We start from the raw sequence: 12,470 nt of genomic DNA on the forward strand, positions 1-12,470 counted from the left end.
AGCAGATTGCGACCGATATCGACCCACGATGCCGGCGTTTCAAAACAAAAAGTTCCGGTCCACGGCCGACATGAACAGGATCGGCATGCGGTATCGCAACCTCATGAACAAGCACCCATTCCTCATGTTCGGCCTGCCCTTCCTCACCGTCATCGTTGCTAGCTCCTTCGTCCTCACGCCAGCCACTGCCGTCCGCTATGAACGCTACGACCGCAAGGTTCGCCAGATGACCAAGGACGAGGAGCTCAACGTGCGTCGATCTGCAAGAAAGGTGGACATGAAGGAGGAATACTACGTACGTCGTGCACAGCTCGGAATGATGGGAAGAATGCCGTTTGTGATTTGAGTGACTAACATATTGGTAACAGAGGCTTGCTGGCAAGGACTTGGATGACTGGGAACAGAAGCGTGTGAAGCGACTTCCTGGTGAGAATGATGGCTTGCTGTAGATGATGCTATACAGGCTCCCTTGCTTTACATGTACGAGAAAGCATCACGATCTTGAGGTGATCATCGATGTGATCAAAATTGATATCTTGTGAGGATTGCAAAGCCCATGATAGCGACCTCGTCGACGTCATCACTGGCCACCATCCCAACGTTGCGGCTGTTGAAATATTACGGAAGCAAGGGGTCGCCAAGGAGGGCTGTGTTCCATATGTAGATGGCATCAAAGGCGTTCGGGCGTTCGGGCGTTCGGGCGTTCGGGCGTTTTGGAGATTGCGCGCCTTGGTTCATGTCTTTGATATCGCGTTTCTTAAAGTGCGGCACGTAAGTGCAGACAGTCTGTCGTTTCAAGCAGGGAGGGCGTAGTCGTGGTGGTTTGAGGCTGCAGGGACGAGCCGCAACGTCAGTGTCTGACCCGGCCGAGCGGTCAGAGGCATATCAGAGACACTCGTCGTTCTAGCGATCGAAACTCAAGTGAGGACATCTCACACGGCAGATTTGCCGAACATCGATGAGTCTATGGAACTCCGATCTTGGATTTGGGTTATCGGAGGGCGGTATGTTTCACAGACTCGAAACAGATGGACGTTGGAAGACGGGATGGGTGTACCATCGACGCATCGAGCAAGAAACAAACTCCAAGAATTCACATCTCTGAGACTTGCAGGTGTATACCAGTCGTGAAGTGCAGTAATATCGCGCACTGCAAGCACTAGTAGCACACAATACCACTACACCACGCATATAGGGACATTTGATCCATTCGCGCTTGACAGTACCAAGGCACAATACATTCTTGCTTGGCCGGCAGCCATCATTGAATTACTGTAGGATCAGGTTATCCTTCTCCCTTGCATCAAATCACGTTGACACAAAGCCCCTGCATGTCGCAATTTCCGTCTCGAGTGCGCTTTGTCCGCGGGGCAAGGCTTAGTCTGGTTGTCGTTGTGAGTGCTTGCAGCAGACATGTAGTAAATGCATTTCTGATTACATATCAGTAGTGTCATGGTATTCAATTAACATGGTACTGATGTGTCTAAATCATGATGGATAATCCTCGACTGATACGATATGATGTGGTAAGGTATCCCATCGTCGATCCGGAGAACGCTACAAGACCGAGATGGAGTCTCCTCACAGGTTCACATCCCAACAAGTGGCTGTAGGGTGTCGCATTGGTTGATAAGTCACGATATCACAACGACGAACCAAGGCTAGCGATACTAGAGCAGGCTAAAAGACACACCAAAGTGGCAAGCTATTGAACGGGACGACGCGTAGTCACGCTGATCAGGAAATAAAGATGAGAATAGCGGTGTTTTTAGCTCACGATAATAAAGGCAGCCAAGGTAGCGCAGCTGGGCAGGGGCCAGAGCGCCACGCTACGCTGGCGCGTTGAGATGATCTCTGTAGTCATCAATTGGATGGCGAACTGAACGGCTTCAAAGTCAAGCGAGACATTTGACATTAAGTTGGTGATCGTCAGGAGATTCTCGCATTTTGGACATGAGCGATGATGAAAGTATTGTGTAAAGGTGATGACACCGATTTGGGAGAAGGCGGCCGAACCCTCGATCCATCCATTCATCATCCAGTGAGCACGATGACATTGATAATTAAAGGAAGAGAGATCGAGTCCAAGATGACGGCATTTGTTGGTTCGAGGACACGGACTTAAGAAGAGGGGTTACAGCCAATGGTGATTCAATGAATGGACGAATATCAGTGAGGCCATGCTTATTTCAGGTAATAATAAGCGGTCGGAGGCGACGATGATCGTTCAAGTCCAAAAGATAGTGTTGAGCCCGTTGTAGCTGCAAGGTACTGACTGATTGTACCTGCATGTATCCGTATCATGCTTAAAAACCACAGTGTCCCTTTCTGGTTGTCCGTATATGAATGAACGCACGATAACTTCCGTCATCCGAGCTACCGAACAAGGCGCAGTCAGATTGATTGAGCAACCATCCCGTCTTCCATTGTTGTAGGGTAGCATCCATTCTGGGTTCTGCGAGTTTGCTTGGTGATGTTTAGACGGAAACCCGCTTGTGAGTGGTTCAACCGAACATTGCCTTGGAGAATTTGACAGGGAGCCCTGTCTATAGGTCATCTGGCTTTAACCAATGCCAAGATCAGCCAAGCCATGTCCTGCCAACTCGGCAATCAATTAAGTTTTTCTGATCTCTTCTGAGTTGTGTTTGCGAAGAAATGCAACGTTGGGTTCGTTCCAACGACTGGGGATCCAATTAAGTTACGGTAAACGTAGACAAAAGGCTGAGTAGCAAGCAACGCCCGTTCCTCCAAGTCAGATAGAATACGGGAACTAGTAAATTTATTAATTGTCCGCTTACAGTTTGCAGCTTACGGCCGCTGCATGGCGTCTGGGGTCTAGAACGTATCCTCATGGATGACCGTGGTGTCGGTAGCATTTGCAATCAATTAATTGCAAGCATGACCCTATATCAGGATATTATTGGAAATCGGACGACTTGCCTCATGTAACACTACAGAACAAGTAAAGATGTTGCAGAACCAAGGCAAAGGGTCAATAGAAATTAGTATTATTACTACCAAGGTGGAGGAATATACTTTTTTCTTTCTTTTTTTTTTCTTTCCTTTCCCCCGTCCCAACTCATCATGCATTACACCGAAAAGTTGTCAACTTGGCCTTTAGAATTATTATCACCAGCACAACTACGTGACAGTTGGGCAGGCACGCAGACCTTTTTCTTTCATCTTTTTCTCTTCTTCTTCTTCTCCAACTCGGTTGCAGTGCAGGTATTCTGGGGTGATTCTGTAACAACCAGGTTTACGGGTTGTCACAAAATGAGATCAAGGAGATGCCCGATCCTGAAAGTTGATAAAAGACGCGAAAAAAAAAGCAAAGCCCAAAACCCAGATCCAATGCTACAGTGATGCTTCAGCTCTGTGGATTGAAAGGTGACAACTCTCCGCTGAGGCGCGCTCGGAGTCGGCGACGATAATTAATGACGGCCAATGGCGTTGACTACAGAGGCTTTCAAGCTGTCAGGGCGCCACTCCCAGAGAGCTGGAAACCCAGTTCGGGCTTTGATCCTGTCCGAAAGATGCAAGGAAAGGCCATGTTCAAGGAAAAAGAAACGAAAAGACAAAAAAACAATTCAGTACAACAAGTGCCGAAATGTTGAGAGATCTACAGTGGAGGCGGGAGGGAAGGAAATTACCTTGATTCGGGTCACTGTGATTCCATGTTTCCTTCCATTCGGACTGGAGCCTTTACTATTTTTTGTTTCCTTCTTCAAGATCCCATAACTAGAATCAGTCATTGTGTCCGTAAATATTCGGTTCGGAGCCGGGAAGCGCTATAAGGGCACCAGCGCCGAGCCTCTTTTTAATCTCGTTTATCAAGACTGCCAAGACGCAGTCAACAAGAAGCGAGTCCGGTAGTCCACATATAATCGTCATCGCAGACAAGAGATACAGGAATATACCTGTACATAGAATAGACAGGCAGACGAGAGACATGTAGTATCCACGACCAGACCCTGGATCGTCAGTGCTAGTAGTAACAGATGCTCAACACAGTAATTAAAACTGCATGCGCATTTATCCATCCATCGTGAATGCACAAAAAAAAGTGGAATGAGGGGTTCAAAGAGATTCACCGCCAGTGCTCAATTAACCAGTGACCAGCCTCGAAAGGGCTCCTTGCGTGGTTTTCGGATTCACTACTACCCACGATCTGAAGCAGTTCCCCATTATTATCTTGTTAAATTATTAACTGCGATAATGAACCATCGGTGCTGTAGCGGTCAGTCCCGTCTATCCATGGCAACTAACTGTGAATTGCTTCACATTGCCTTCAACTCGGCCTAGACCCGTCAACATTCCACATTCAACTAAACTAGCCTAAATGTCAAAGACACGGTTGATTCCCTTGTATGGGGAAAGTGCACATGATAGTGTCATGCACGATGTAGGTGAGATTCGCATCACAAGTCTGGATGACTACAAAGATAGATGGTCTACGTCTGCATACGCCGCACAGTAGCGTGACATGGGCATTATCTTGATACATCTCAGCTTCAAAAGCAAAAAGGGATGGGAAATGTCAGACTCAGCTTGTAATAGTTAGATGTGGACAAGGGGTAAGGCCAGATCAGATGATATCCCCGAGAGATAACGATGCTGTCTCAAAACGGCTCCAGTACGTGATCGTGAACAAAGCACATCTTTTTTATTGTCTCAGTTGTACCTGCATTTTGTCTTCTTACAGAAAGTACTGTCCTGTACTGTAGAACAGTAGTTCGCCAAGACGCCGCCTATTGATGCAAGGGAGTTATCACACAACTTGAGCGGAGTAACGGAATGGCAGCGGTGAAGATAGATCGTTTGTTTCTCATCCATCGTGCTGTGGTGTTGGTAGTTAGTTCGTTAATTACTGAGTTAGCTCGTTGGTTCAAATTGATTACCTGCAGTAGTTCCACAGGCTAGGGAACCCACGATCCATAGCTGAAAGGTATCAAACATCAGTAGATGTCCTGTATCGGTAAAATAGAGTTTCGGCTGGCGCGCAAACCGACAGCTGAGGCAGGTTGGCTGAGCTTTTGGTGGACTCGGAGTTACTTTTGATGTCTATTGCAATCGATGGTGGGAGTTGCCGCCTTTTTCCTCGATTCGATTAATGTACCGTACTGTACGCGTCTTGTGTTTTGGTGTTGATGATCTGTTACTCAAGTCGTAGAAAGATGTGCAGATGGTGACGTTTAGGTTAGTTGTCTCTGGAGCCACGACAGATGCATTACAGCAACAGATCTGCGCTGGCGTACACACGAAACAATCGGCCATACACATTACATAGGATCTACCAACCATTCAGAAGTCATTTATGCCATATTTAATGCCTATCAGATCAGTGACAGCATGATCGGCTTCAGTATATACAGCTATGTCCTTGGCCTGTAATCAGGTCGCATACAATTTATGTTCATCGTGATATGATTATTGGACTCATGATCAAGCTCAGACTTGGACTCAGACTCAGGCTCGAGCTTAGAAACAATCATTTTGCTTTTTGTTTCTATAGTTCACGGAGCTCCGCCCTGCACCTCACATGCAGACTTCCAATAACACGGATCGAGCGATGTAATTGGGAACGAATGAGAGTAAAGCCCATCAAGACAGACACGGAATCTTCAGGCACGGGCCCCTGTATTTTCAAGGGTTATTTGCTTTTTTATCTCACCTCATATTCAGATTGACAAGGTAGCTTGTGTGTAATCAGGCACTGACACATTGAGGAAAAACCCTCCGCAGTGACAAGGATGAGACAGGATGGGGTGTAGAGCAAGCCATCACTCGGACTCAGGCGATGGAGAAAGAGGCTGAAGGGAGAGAAATGGATTAAAATGGTGATGGACGTTGAGCTTTCACGGCAAGTTACTGTCCACAAAAGTATCGGGAACTATCAGATGGCGCTGGGCCTGATGACCTGTCTTGGAAAAGAGAGGCTTTTGAGGCGTGGGCTAGCAAAAAAAGGTACCAGGCACAGGAACAGGCACCCAACACAGTAATCAGGTACACCGAAGGGCCTAGAACCAAGCGAGGCTTACGATAACTTCCATGCCATTATGAGAACCAGACATTGAGATGAAGAAAAAGAAAGGGTGGATTTTTTTTTCTTTTTCGAAAAAAGTAAAGATGTCCATCTTAGATGGAGTATCCGATGAGGATAATGAGGCATACCAAAAATTGGTAGTATCAAAATTTTTATTTATCTTTTCGCCGTAGTGTTTCGGTGACGATCACAAATGTTTCGTTACGAGAGCTGGCTCCTCTCCAAGTCCAAGGGTAAGGTACCAAGAGGTACATCCTCTTTAAAAGAGAAAACGACAGGGGCCATTGATCAGCAGAACACATGCACACCCCTGTCGTGTCTTGAGAGATGGGAATCTCAAGAGTGTGAAAAAAAAAAGAGGTGACCGACCAAGATCCAAGTGGAGATCTTGCTAAAATGCACAGAGCCAGAGACAGGATCAGGGGACAAGATCAGGTCTCCATCCAATGTCTCCACCTCTAGGTACCCTCCGACTCCACTATATCTTCTGGGCAATACAGGGATGTCCGCCCACTTCGGCTGTGACGGTTCGGTGAATGACGTTCATACTACTGCCGGGCGGCCTTTGCACTCTAAAGTTACGATGAAATACGAATACACACACACACTCATTATTTATAGACTTGACCTCCCATCCCCGGCTATCTCGGGTCCTCTTCTTGACCTCAACAATCAATCCAACATTCAGTTAGGCCTTTATAGCCTCAATCAATTAACAACGAGTATTATATATCAAGTTCATATTATAATACTCTTTTCTCTCTCTTTTCATTACCACCACACAATAGACACCATGCATGTACTACACGGATTCGGTCAAAGACGAAAGTCGTCTCGTCCTCGTGACCTTCATATCAGAAAGGTCTCCTTCTCAGGATCTTCTCTCTCATCCGGCTGCTCTCTATCATCATCCTCATCATCAACCATCTCCGCCCTCTCAACACCAGCTGCTAGGACACCTACCGCCTCAAGACCCGAAATGGACCCTCTCGCCTCACACCCCGCCTTCCACGCACCACCAAGATTATACGAACGACCTTTCAAGCGCATGGACGATCACGAGCCTGTATTCTACGGTACCGAGGAGGCAGTCATCGATGAGGAGGATTTTGTCGAGCAAGATGTCGCTGCTCAGCAGCCTACAGAGATGGCTCTGCCTCCTCATGTGAGCCCTATGGATGCTGCCGACGAGCAAGGCAACGAACCCAAGGATTACTTCTTTACCACATTATCAGCACGACCACCAATGCCCAAATCTCGTTGGTCCGAATCCACCATCCAAAGCATCCAGACCTTTGACGATGACGACGAGAATGACTCCGAGGTCACTCAGTCTGAAGACTCTGAAGATGAGGGCGACAATGTCTCAGTTCTTGAGATGCGTCGTCTCTCCCGCCACGCCTCATCACTAAAACCTGCCTCTATCAACGCTACCTATACTACCCGACCTGGTCTTGCACCCAAGCGACCTCCTATGCGATCTCTCGACAGCGTCGACAACTTTATCCGACGCGGAGGATGGAAGCGTCGTGGCATTGTCTTTCACAAGGAAGACCTCGAGAACACTCGATCTGAGCTGGACCGCAACAGCTTTTAAACATCGTCTCATCTTACCTCACCACTCACTCTCACTCACTCACTCACTCTCAACAAACCTCGACATAATTTCTTCTTTTTCATTTTTCTCTCACATATTCATGATCTGTTTTTGATACCCATACCTACAGCACATATCATCTGCTTTTTTTCTCTTTCATTGAATGATATCTCACGGTTGTTCTACATCCTTGTCTCACAACCCATAAATTGGGCTTGTCTTTTTTCCTTTTTTCCACTCTGTATACATATCAGGAGGCCTGGAGTTTTATCATTATGGGCCACGGGATTACTTGGGAAAGCGAAAAAAGCGATTTTTTTATCTGATTGTTTATGGGATTTGGAGGTATGCGATTATGGGTTTTACGGCTTTCCATCCATCTACTGTGGTGGACACAGATACAGACACACATTTTCTACTACTACTATTACTCTCTCACCCTCTACGTGGGCGGCATTACTCTTACTCTACATAGAAGCCTCTTGAATGAGGCTGAAATACTACATAACACTTTGCCGTCTCTATATTCTGCAGTTCACAATTATCATGGTGTTTGTTTTAGACACATAGCTGGCCTTTCAAAATTTGATACTTCAGGCAGCATCCACTTTCAAGCTGGACCCAGCATTTTTAGTATTGTAGTCATGTATGGATCCATGTCGATGTGCCAAGCCTTTGTTAATAGCACTGGAGTCTCAGCCTCGATTTACATATTTCCACAATATTTTTCACCTTTGCTTTGTGCAAGATTATATGGGAGATGGGGAAGTGTCAAAACTCGCGAGAAAGCGGCCTCACCGAAGCATGGGTCCCTACTACAAGCTGGAGAAATTCACATTATGGTTCATTATTGCTTGAGTTTAAGCTGAGCAGCGCTTTGACTCACTGTGTGAAATACTAAGCGAACGGGAATTTTGGCTGGCTGGGCTTATGCTAACGGCCAACGGTCCTTGGTGTGTAGGTTTTATCCGTACAGCCGCAATACTTGTTCTCTTCTCTTCTCTTCTTTTTTCGCTGATGACAGAATCATGGTATCGGAAATGAGTCACCTCGTGTTGGGTAGACTTGGCAGTCATGTTGATGGTAAGCGATGAGGCTGAGTCTTCCAGAAGGGCCCCCCCCCCCAAATTGAAACAAACCCAGGGTTGCCATAATCCATGCAAATTCGCTGAATAAAATCTAAGCCCAGCCCTTGCTGGTATTACGGCGGCCGCGGAGTTCTAGGGTCTGTCTCTCTTCTTGCTCATATGATGATGACGATCTTTGGTTCACGATTGCCTAAATCTGGTTGTGACTTTGACTCTGGGATGATGCTGTGCAATTTGCCCCTTCAATGCCCTTTGACCGTTGGTTCTTTACTATCAGTCCAATGAGACGGAGCCTTTTTTGTTTGCAAACATGAAAATAAATAAGAGGACAGGCCCAGGGGGAGGCGAAAAAGAGGACAAAAAGACCACGGGCCAGGAATGAATGACTTCACAACTCTGTGGGTGTGTTTGTGGCAAAAACCGGTCCAACGAATCAACGGTTCAAAGTCAACGTTTTTGTGTATACCTTGTTCCAGTGGCGTTGATGTTTCACGTCCCCTAATTTTCATTTATACGTGCCTTACATGTAATTGAAGATAATGCGTCTACCAGCTGAACGAATATGTCATGTCTGAGAATTGCGCTTATCGTAGATCCTGTCCCAACGCCTAATACGTCAGTGGTAGCGGGTAGCTTGTTTCAAGACGCGGAAGCGCGCGGGAGAAGACATTCATCATCATTCATGCAGAAGAAATAGCTTCTTCGTCATCAGAGTTGAAGGTTAAGATATCGGCAGAATGATGAAAGACATTACACTACAGATGCACCCGTGTACAGCAACAGTCTGTGTACATACATACAGCCAGGGACGCACAGCAGTTTCAGTTCAGTGAAGCTATTCACGGAAGCTTCCAGGCCCCAGGCGAAGTAAACCTTGCGTAATTCGTAAAAGTTTATTCGGATTTCACGGCAATTGTCTGATACCACTCTACTGTCTATGGCAATCTTCGGCACTCCGCAGCCTCCGCCCGTTTCATATGCAGGTTGCGATACAAGCGACAAGGTCTCATGGTGTTGTTGAGAGGCATTCAATTCATCACTCAACTCAGCCCATCGTAACCATGAGCCTTAAAGTGATGAACAGACCATGCTGAAGCTGTTGTGGGGGTCACGGCTGGACTGTGCACACACTTCTTCCGACTTGAATGACTATGACGATGATCTCTAAACTAGACAAGACATGCTGCAGGGACATACCATGAATGTTTGTAGACATCAACTCAAAACTTGATCAAGGTCAAAACTTGTCGTTTCATCAACCAAGTATGTTCACACATCGGGACTCTCGGGTTGTTCCTTTCCTTTCCTTTCTCTCGGCCATCCTTCTTCGCAACTCCACTGACCATGTCACTTCACTTCAAACTAACAAATCCCGTCAGTCTTGTTAGTTTCTAGTTCCCACCAAATCGGCATCCAATCGCATCCGTGGACTCGATATTCTGGACCATCAGCCCCAACCTTTGTCCAATCATTCTTGCTAGTAATTGGGTAATTAGACACGAACACCGTTGCTAGAAGCGTGGCATGGATGGATGAACTGATATAACCCTACTGTCGATTGTGTCCTCTCAGCCAACCACTTGCTTATTTCCAATCAACGATCTACCAGTTAGCCAAGCTGCCGGCGAGGCTGTCCCTTCGTTCTTCTGACCTATCGTACGATAGGGGCTGCAATATCCATCTCATATTGTGAGCAAGAGCCCCCTCAATCGCGATGTCTTCTGATCGAGATGTCGCATGGTGAATAATAGCATTTTTCCTCTTGCCTAGTGCTTGGCCGATCTTGTCACCGTCACTATATTGTCACCACTACACGACTCAAACCCCGCGAGCTAGAGGACGGCAGTGTGATTGAGCCTCAGAGTGGTCAATTCAGGAGGTAGTGGATGGAGGTCGGTGTTTTTGGTTGACATCAAGGAAACGTAGTTCTGTTCACGATCCGGCTGCGATCACAGTCAAGCTCCAATGGTCCTTGCTTACATCTCCATAAGCTTCCAGAGTTCACCCCGTGCACAAGGTGTCGTTCTAGTCAGTGTTTACTAATATGGTAGCTTTTGAGCTTGGTCTTTGTATCTTGAAGTATTCATTTCAAGTACCTGGTCGGTTCAGATCAAGAAGAGGAACTTGGTATGCCCTTTAGATAGGCAGTTTTGGGACAGTCTGTAAGTTGCCTAGACGAATAATCCAGCTGAAGAATACTACTCCGACTATGCATATGTCACATTAAATCACGATTTCATGGTAGACCGCATGTAGGCAAAAGCTCAAAGATAGGATCGTGAGTTTTGGTATTTCTCAGGCGCTGTTCTATAAGTTTATAGGGTAATCGACGTCTATTCGTTCGGAAACTTTTAGTGGTTGTAATTTTATACACCTGCCCTTGGATTGTCGTAATATACTTAAAGAGGCTTGAGTGCTTGTAGTGATTGTGTCCGTGAAAACACATTCAAATTTCAACGTACTACAAAGGCGATTTGACGTTCCGCAGTCGAGTTTCAGTATATCACTTACAATCCCGTCAGTTTCAAGGTTAAGCTCCGTTCTCGGCCGGGACTAGATATGGGGTTTAGTGGGACAGACCGACCGAACCAGCCCTGGCGAAGTATGACGTTGAGCATCTTCAAATCTGCAAAAATAAAAGAATTGGCCTCGATATAACCAGAGACACTCGGGAACTCTCAGAGTATATTTACTCATAAACTGCATAGACTTCTGAAGCATTGCGAGTAATCAACGTTTGGCGCACATTAGGAAATATAAATGGAAGCTTCGAGTCAGCCGAGGTTGGTTTGGCCTAAACTGTTATCGATTTCTATCGGATAATCCTAGGCCGATCCCGAAAAAATCACTCGCTGCGATTCAAGGTCCGGCAACCTTTTGCAACGGCCTCGCATTTTTCATCGCCTTCACAAGCCTCATATCGCCCTCCCCCCACCGTGGTTATATCTCTAATACACATAATCAAACATGGATCACGGACGCGACCCCTGCCCTTATGTCATTCTCAATGACTTTGGCGGTGCTTTCTGCATGGGTGTAAGTTGAGCCCTTGGTGTTATAGCTGGAATCGGACACAACGACAGAAGTACGATATAATACGACGAGACATGCAACTGACACTGTCCTCATTATTAGGCCATCGGTGGTACTATCTGGCACGGTATCAAGGGCTTCCGCAACTCTCCCTACGGCGAGCGACGTATCGGCGCCATTACAGCCATCAAGATGCGTGCTCCAGTTCTAGGTGGTAACTTTGGTGTTTGGGGTGGCCTTTTCTCGACATTCGACTGCACCGTCAAGGGTGTGCGCCAGAAGGAGGACCCTTACAATGCCATCATTGCCGGTTTCTTCACTGGTGGTTCCCTCGCCATTCGAGGTGGTTACAAGGCTGCACGAAACGGTGCCATCGGTTGTGCCGTCCTTCTCGCCGTCATCGAGGGTGTCGGTATCGGTTTCTCCAAGATGCTTGCCGGCAGCACCAAGCTAGAAGCTCCTCAGCCTCCCCCTCAGGAGGCTACTCTGTGAGCCAAGTTTTGACGAAATGAACAATCACGAATCGATCAATAGTGATACAACGAAACAATCGTCGACTCCCCACTCTCAACTCCACCATCACGACCATCCACAACAATTATGCGGGCCAAGCTCTCCAAGAGCTGGGCCTCTTGTATTTTCACTACCACCACCAACAAAAAACTGGCTGACGTTTTAATCCCTTCAATTCGCATCGGGCCGGCGTTCC

At 46.8% G+C, this 12,470-nt stretch overlaps 4 protein-coding genes across 4 annotated transcripts; all 4 read left to right on the plus strand.

Moving 5' to 3' along the window:
* Positions 1-28: 28 nt before the first annotated feature.
* EDB82DRAFT_480986 (cytochrome c oxidase assembly protein COX16-domain-containing protein) lies at positions 29-1,278 on the plus strand (the record flags this gene model as incomplete). Its single annotated transcript, XM_065608149.1, has 6 exons — positions 29-295; positions 369-426; positions 464-480; positions 544-771; positions 944-1,004; positions 1,196-1,278. The coding sequence occupies 6 exons, from the start codon at positions 29-31 to the stop codon at positions 1,276-1,278; spliced, it is 714 nt and encodes a 237-aa protein (XP_065463499.1).
* A 5,558-nt stretch (positions 1,279-6,836) lies between these two features.
* On the plus strand, positions 6,837-7,640 carry EDB82DRAFT_480987 (uncharacterized protein; the record flags this gene model as incomplete). Its single annotated transcript, XM_025725050.1, has 1 exon — positions 6,837-7,640. One exon carries the CDS (start codon positions 6,837-6,839, stop codon positions 7,638-7,640), a length of 804 nt encoding a protein of 267 aa, XP_025593687.1.
* Positions 7,641-7,806: 166 nt separating this feature from the next.
* Positions 7,807-8,740, plus strand: EDB82DRAFT_342215 (uncharacterized protein). Its single transcript, XM_065607511.1, has one exon. It carries the CDS (start codon positions 7,973-7,975, stop codon positions 8,507-8,509), a length of 537 nt encoding a protein of 178 aa, XP_065463500.1. The 5' UTR covers positions 7,807-7,972; the 3' UTR covers positions 8,510-8,740.
* Positions 8,741-11,695: 2,955 nt separating this feature from the next.
* EDB82DRAFT_530375 (mitochondrial import inner membrane translocase subunit TIM17) lies at positions 11,696-12,253 on the plus strand (the record flags this gene model as incomplete). The annotated part of the gene is made up of 2 exons (XM_025725051.1): positions 11,696-11,764; positions 11,864-12,253. The coding sequence occupies 2 exons, from the start codon at positions 11,696-11,698 to the stop codon at positions 12,251-12,253; spliced, it is 459 nt and encodes a 152-aa protein (XP_025593688.1).
* Positions 12,254-12,470: the final 217 nt, after the last annotated feature.

The sequence above is a fragment of the Fusarium venenatum genome (genome assembly GCF_020744135.1).
Source record: "Fusarium venenatum strain MPI-CAGE-CH-0201 chromosome Unknown EDB82scaffold_4, whole genome shotgun sequence".
Classification (NCBI taxonomy): domain Eukaryota; kingdom Fungi; phylum Ascomycota; class Sordariomycetes; order Hypocreales; family Nectriaceae; genus Fusarium; species Fusarium venenatum.

Excerpts from the sequence above, each read along its gene's own strand:
- EDB82DRAFT_342215 (XM_065607511.1), top strand. The coding sequence starts at position 7,973 with ATGGGATTTGGAGGTATGCGATTATGGGTTTTACGGCTTTCCATCCAT.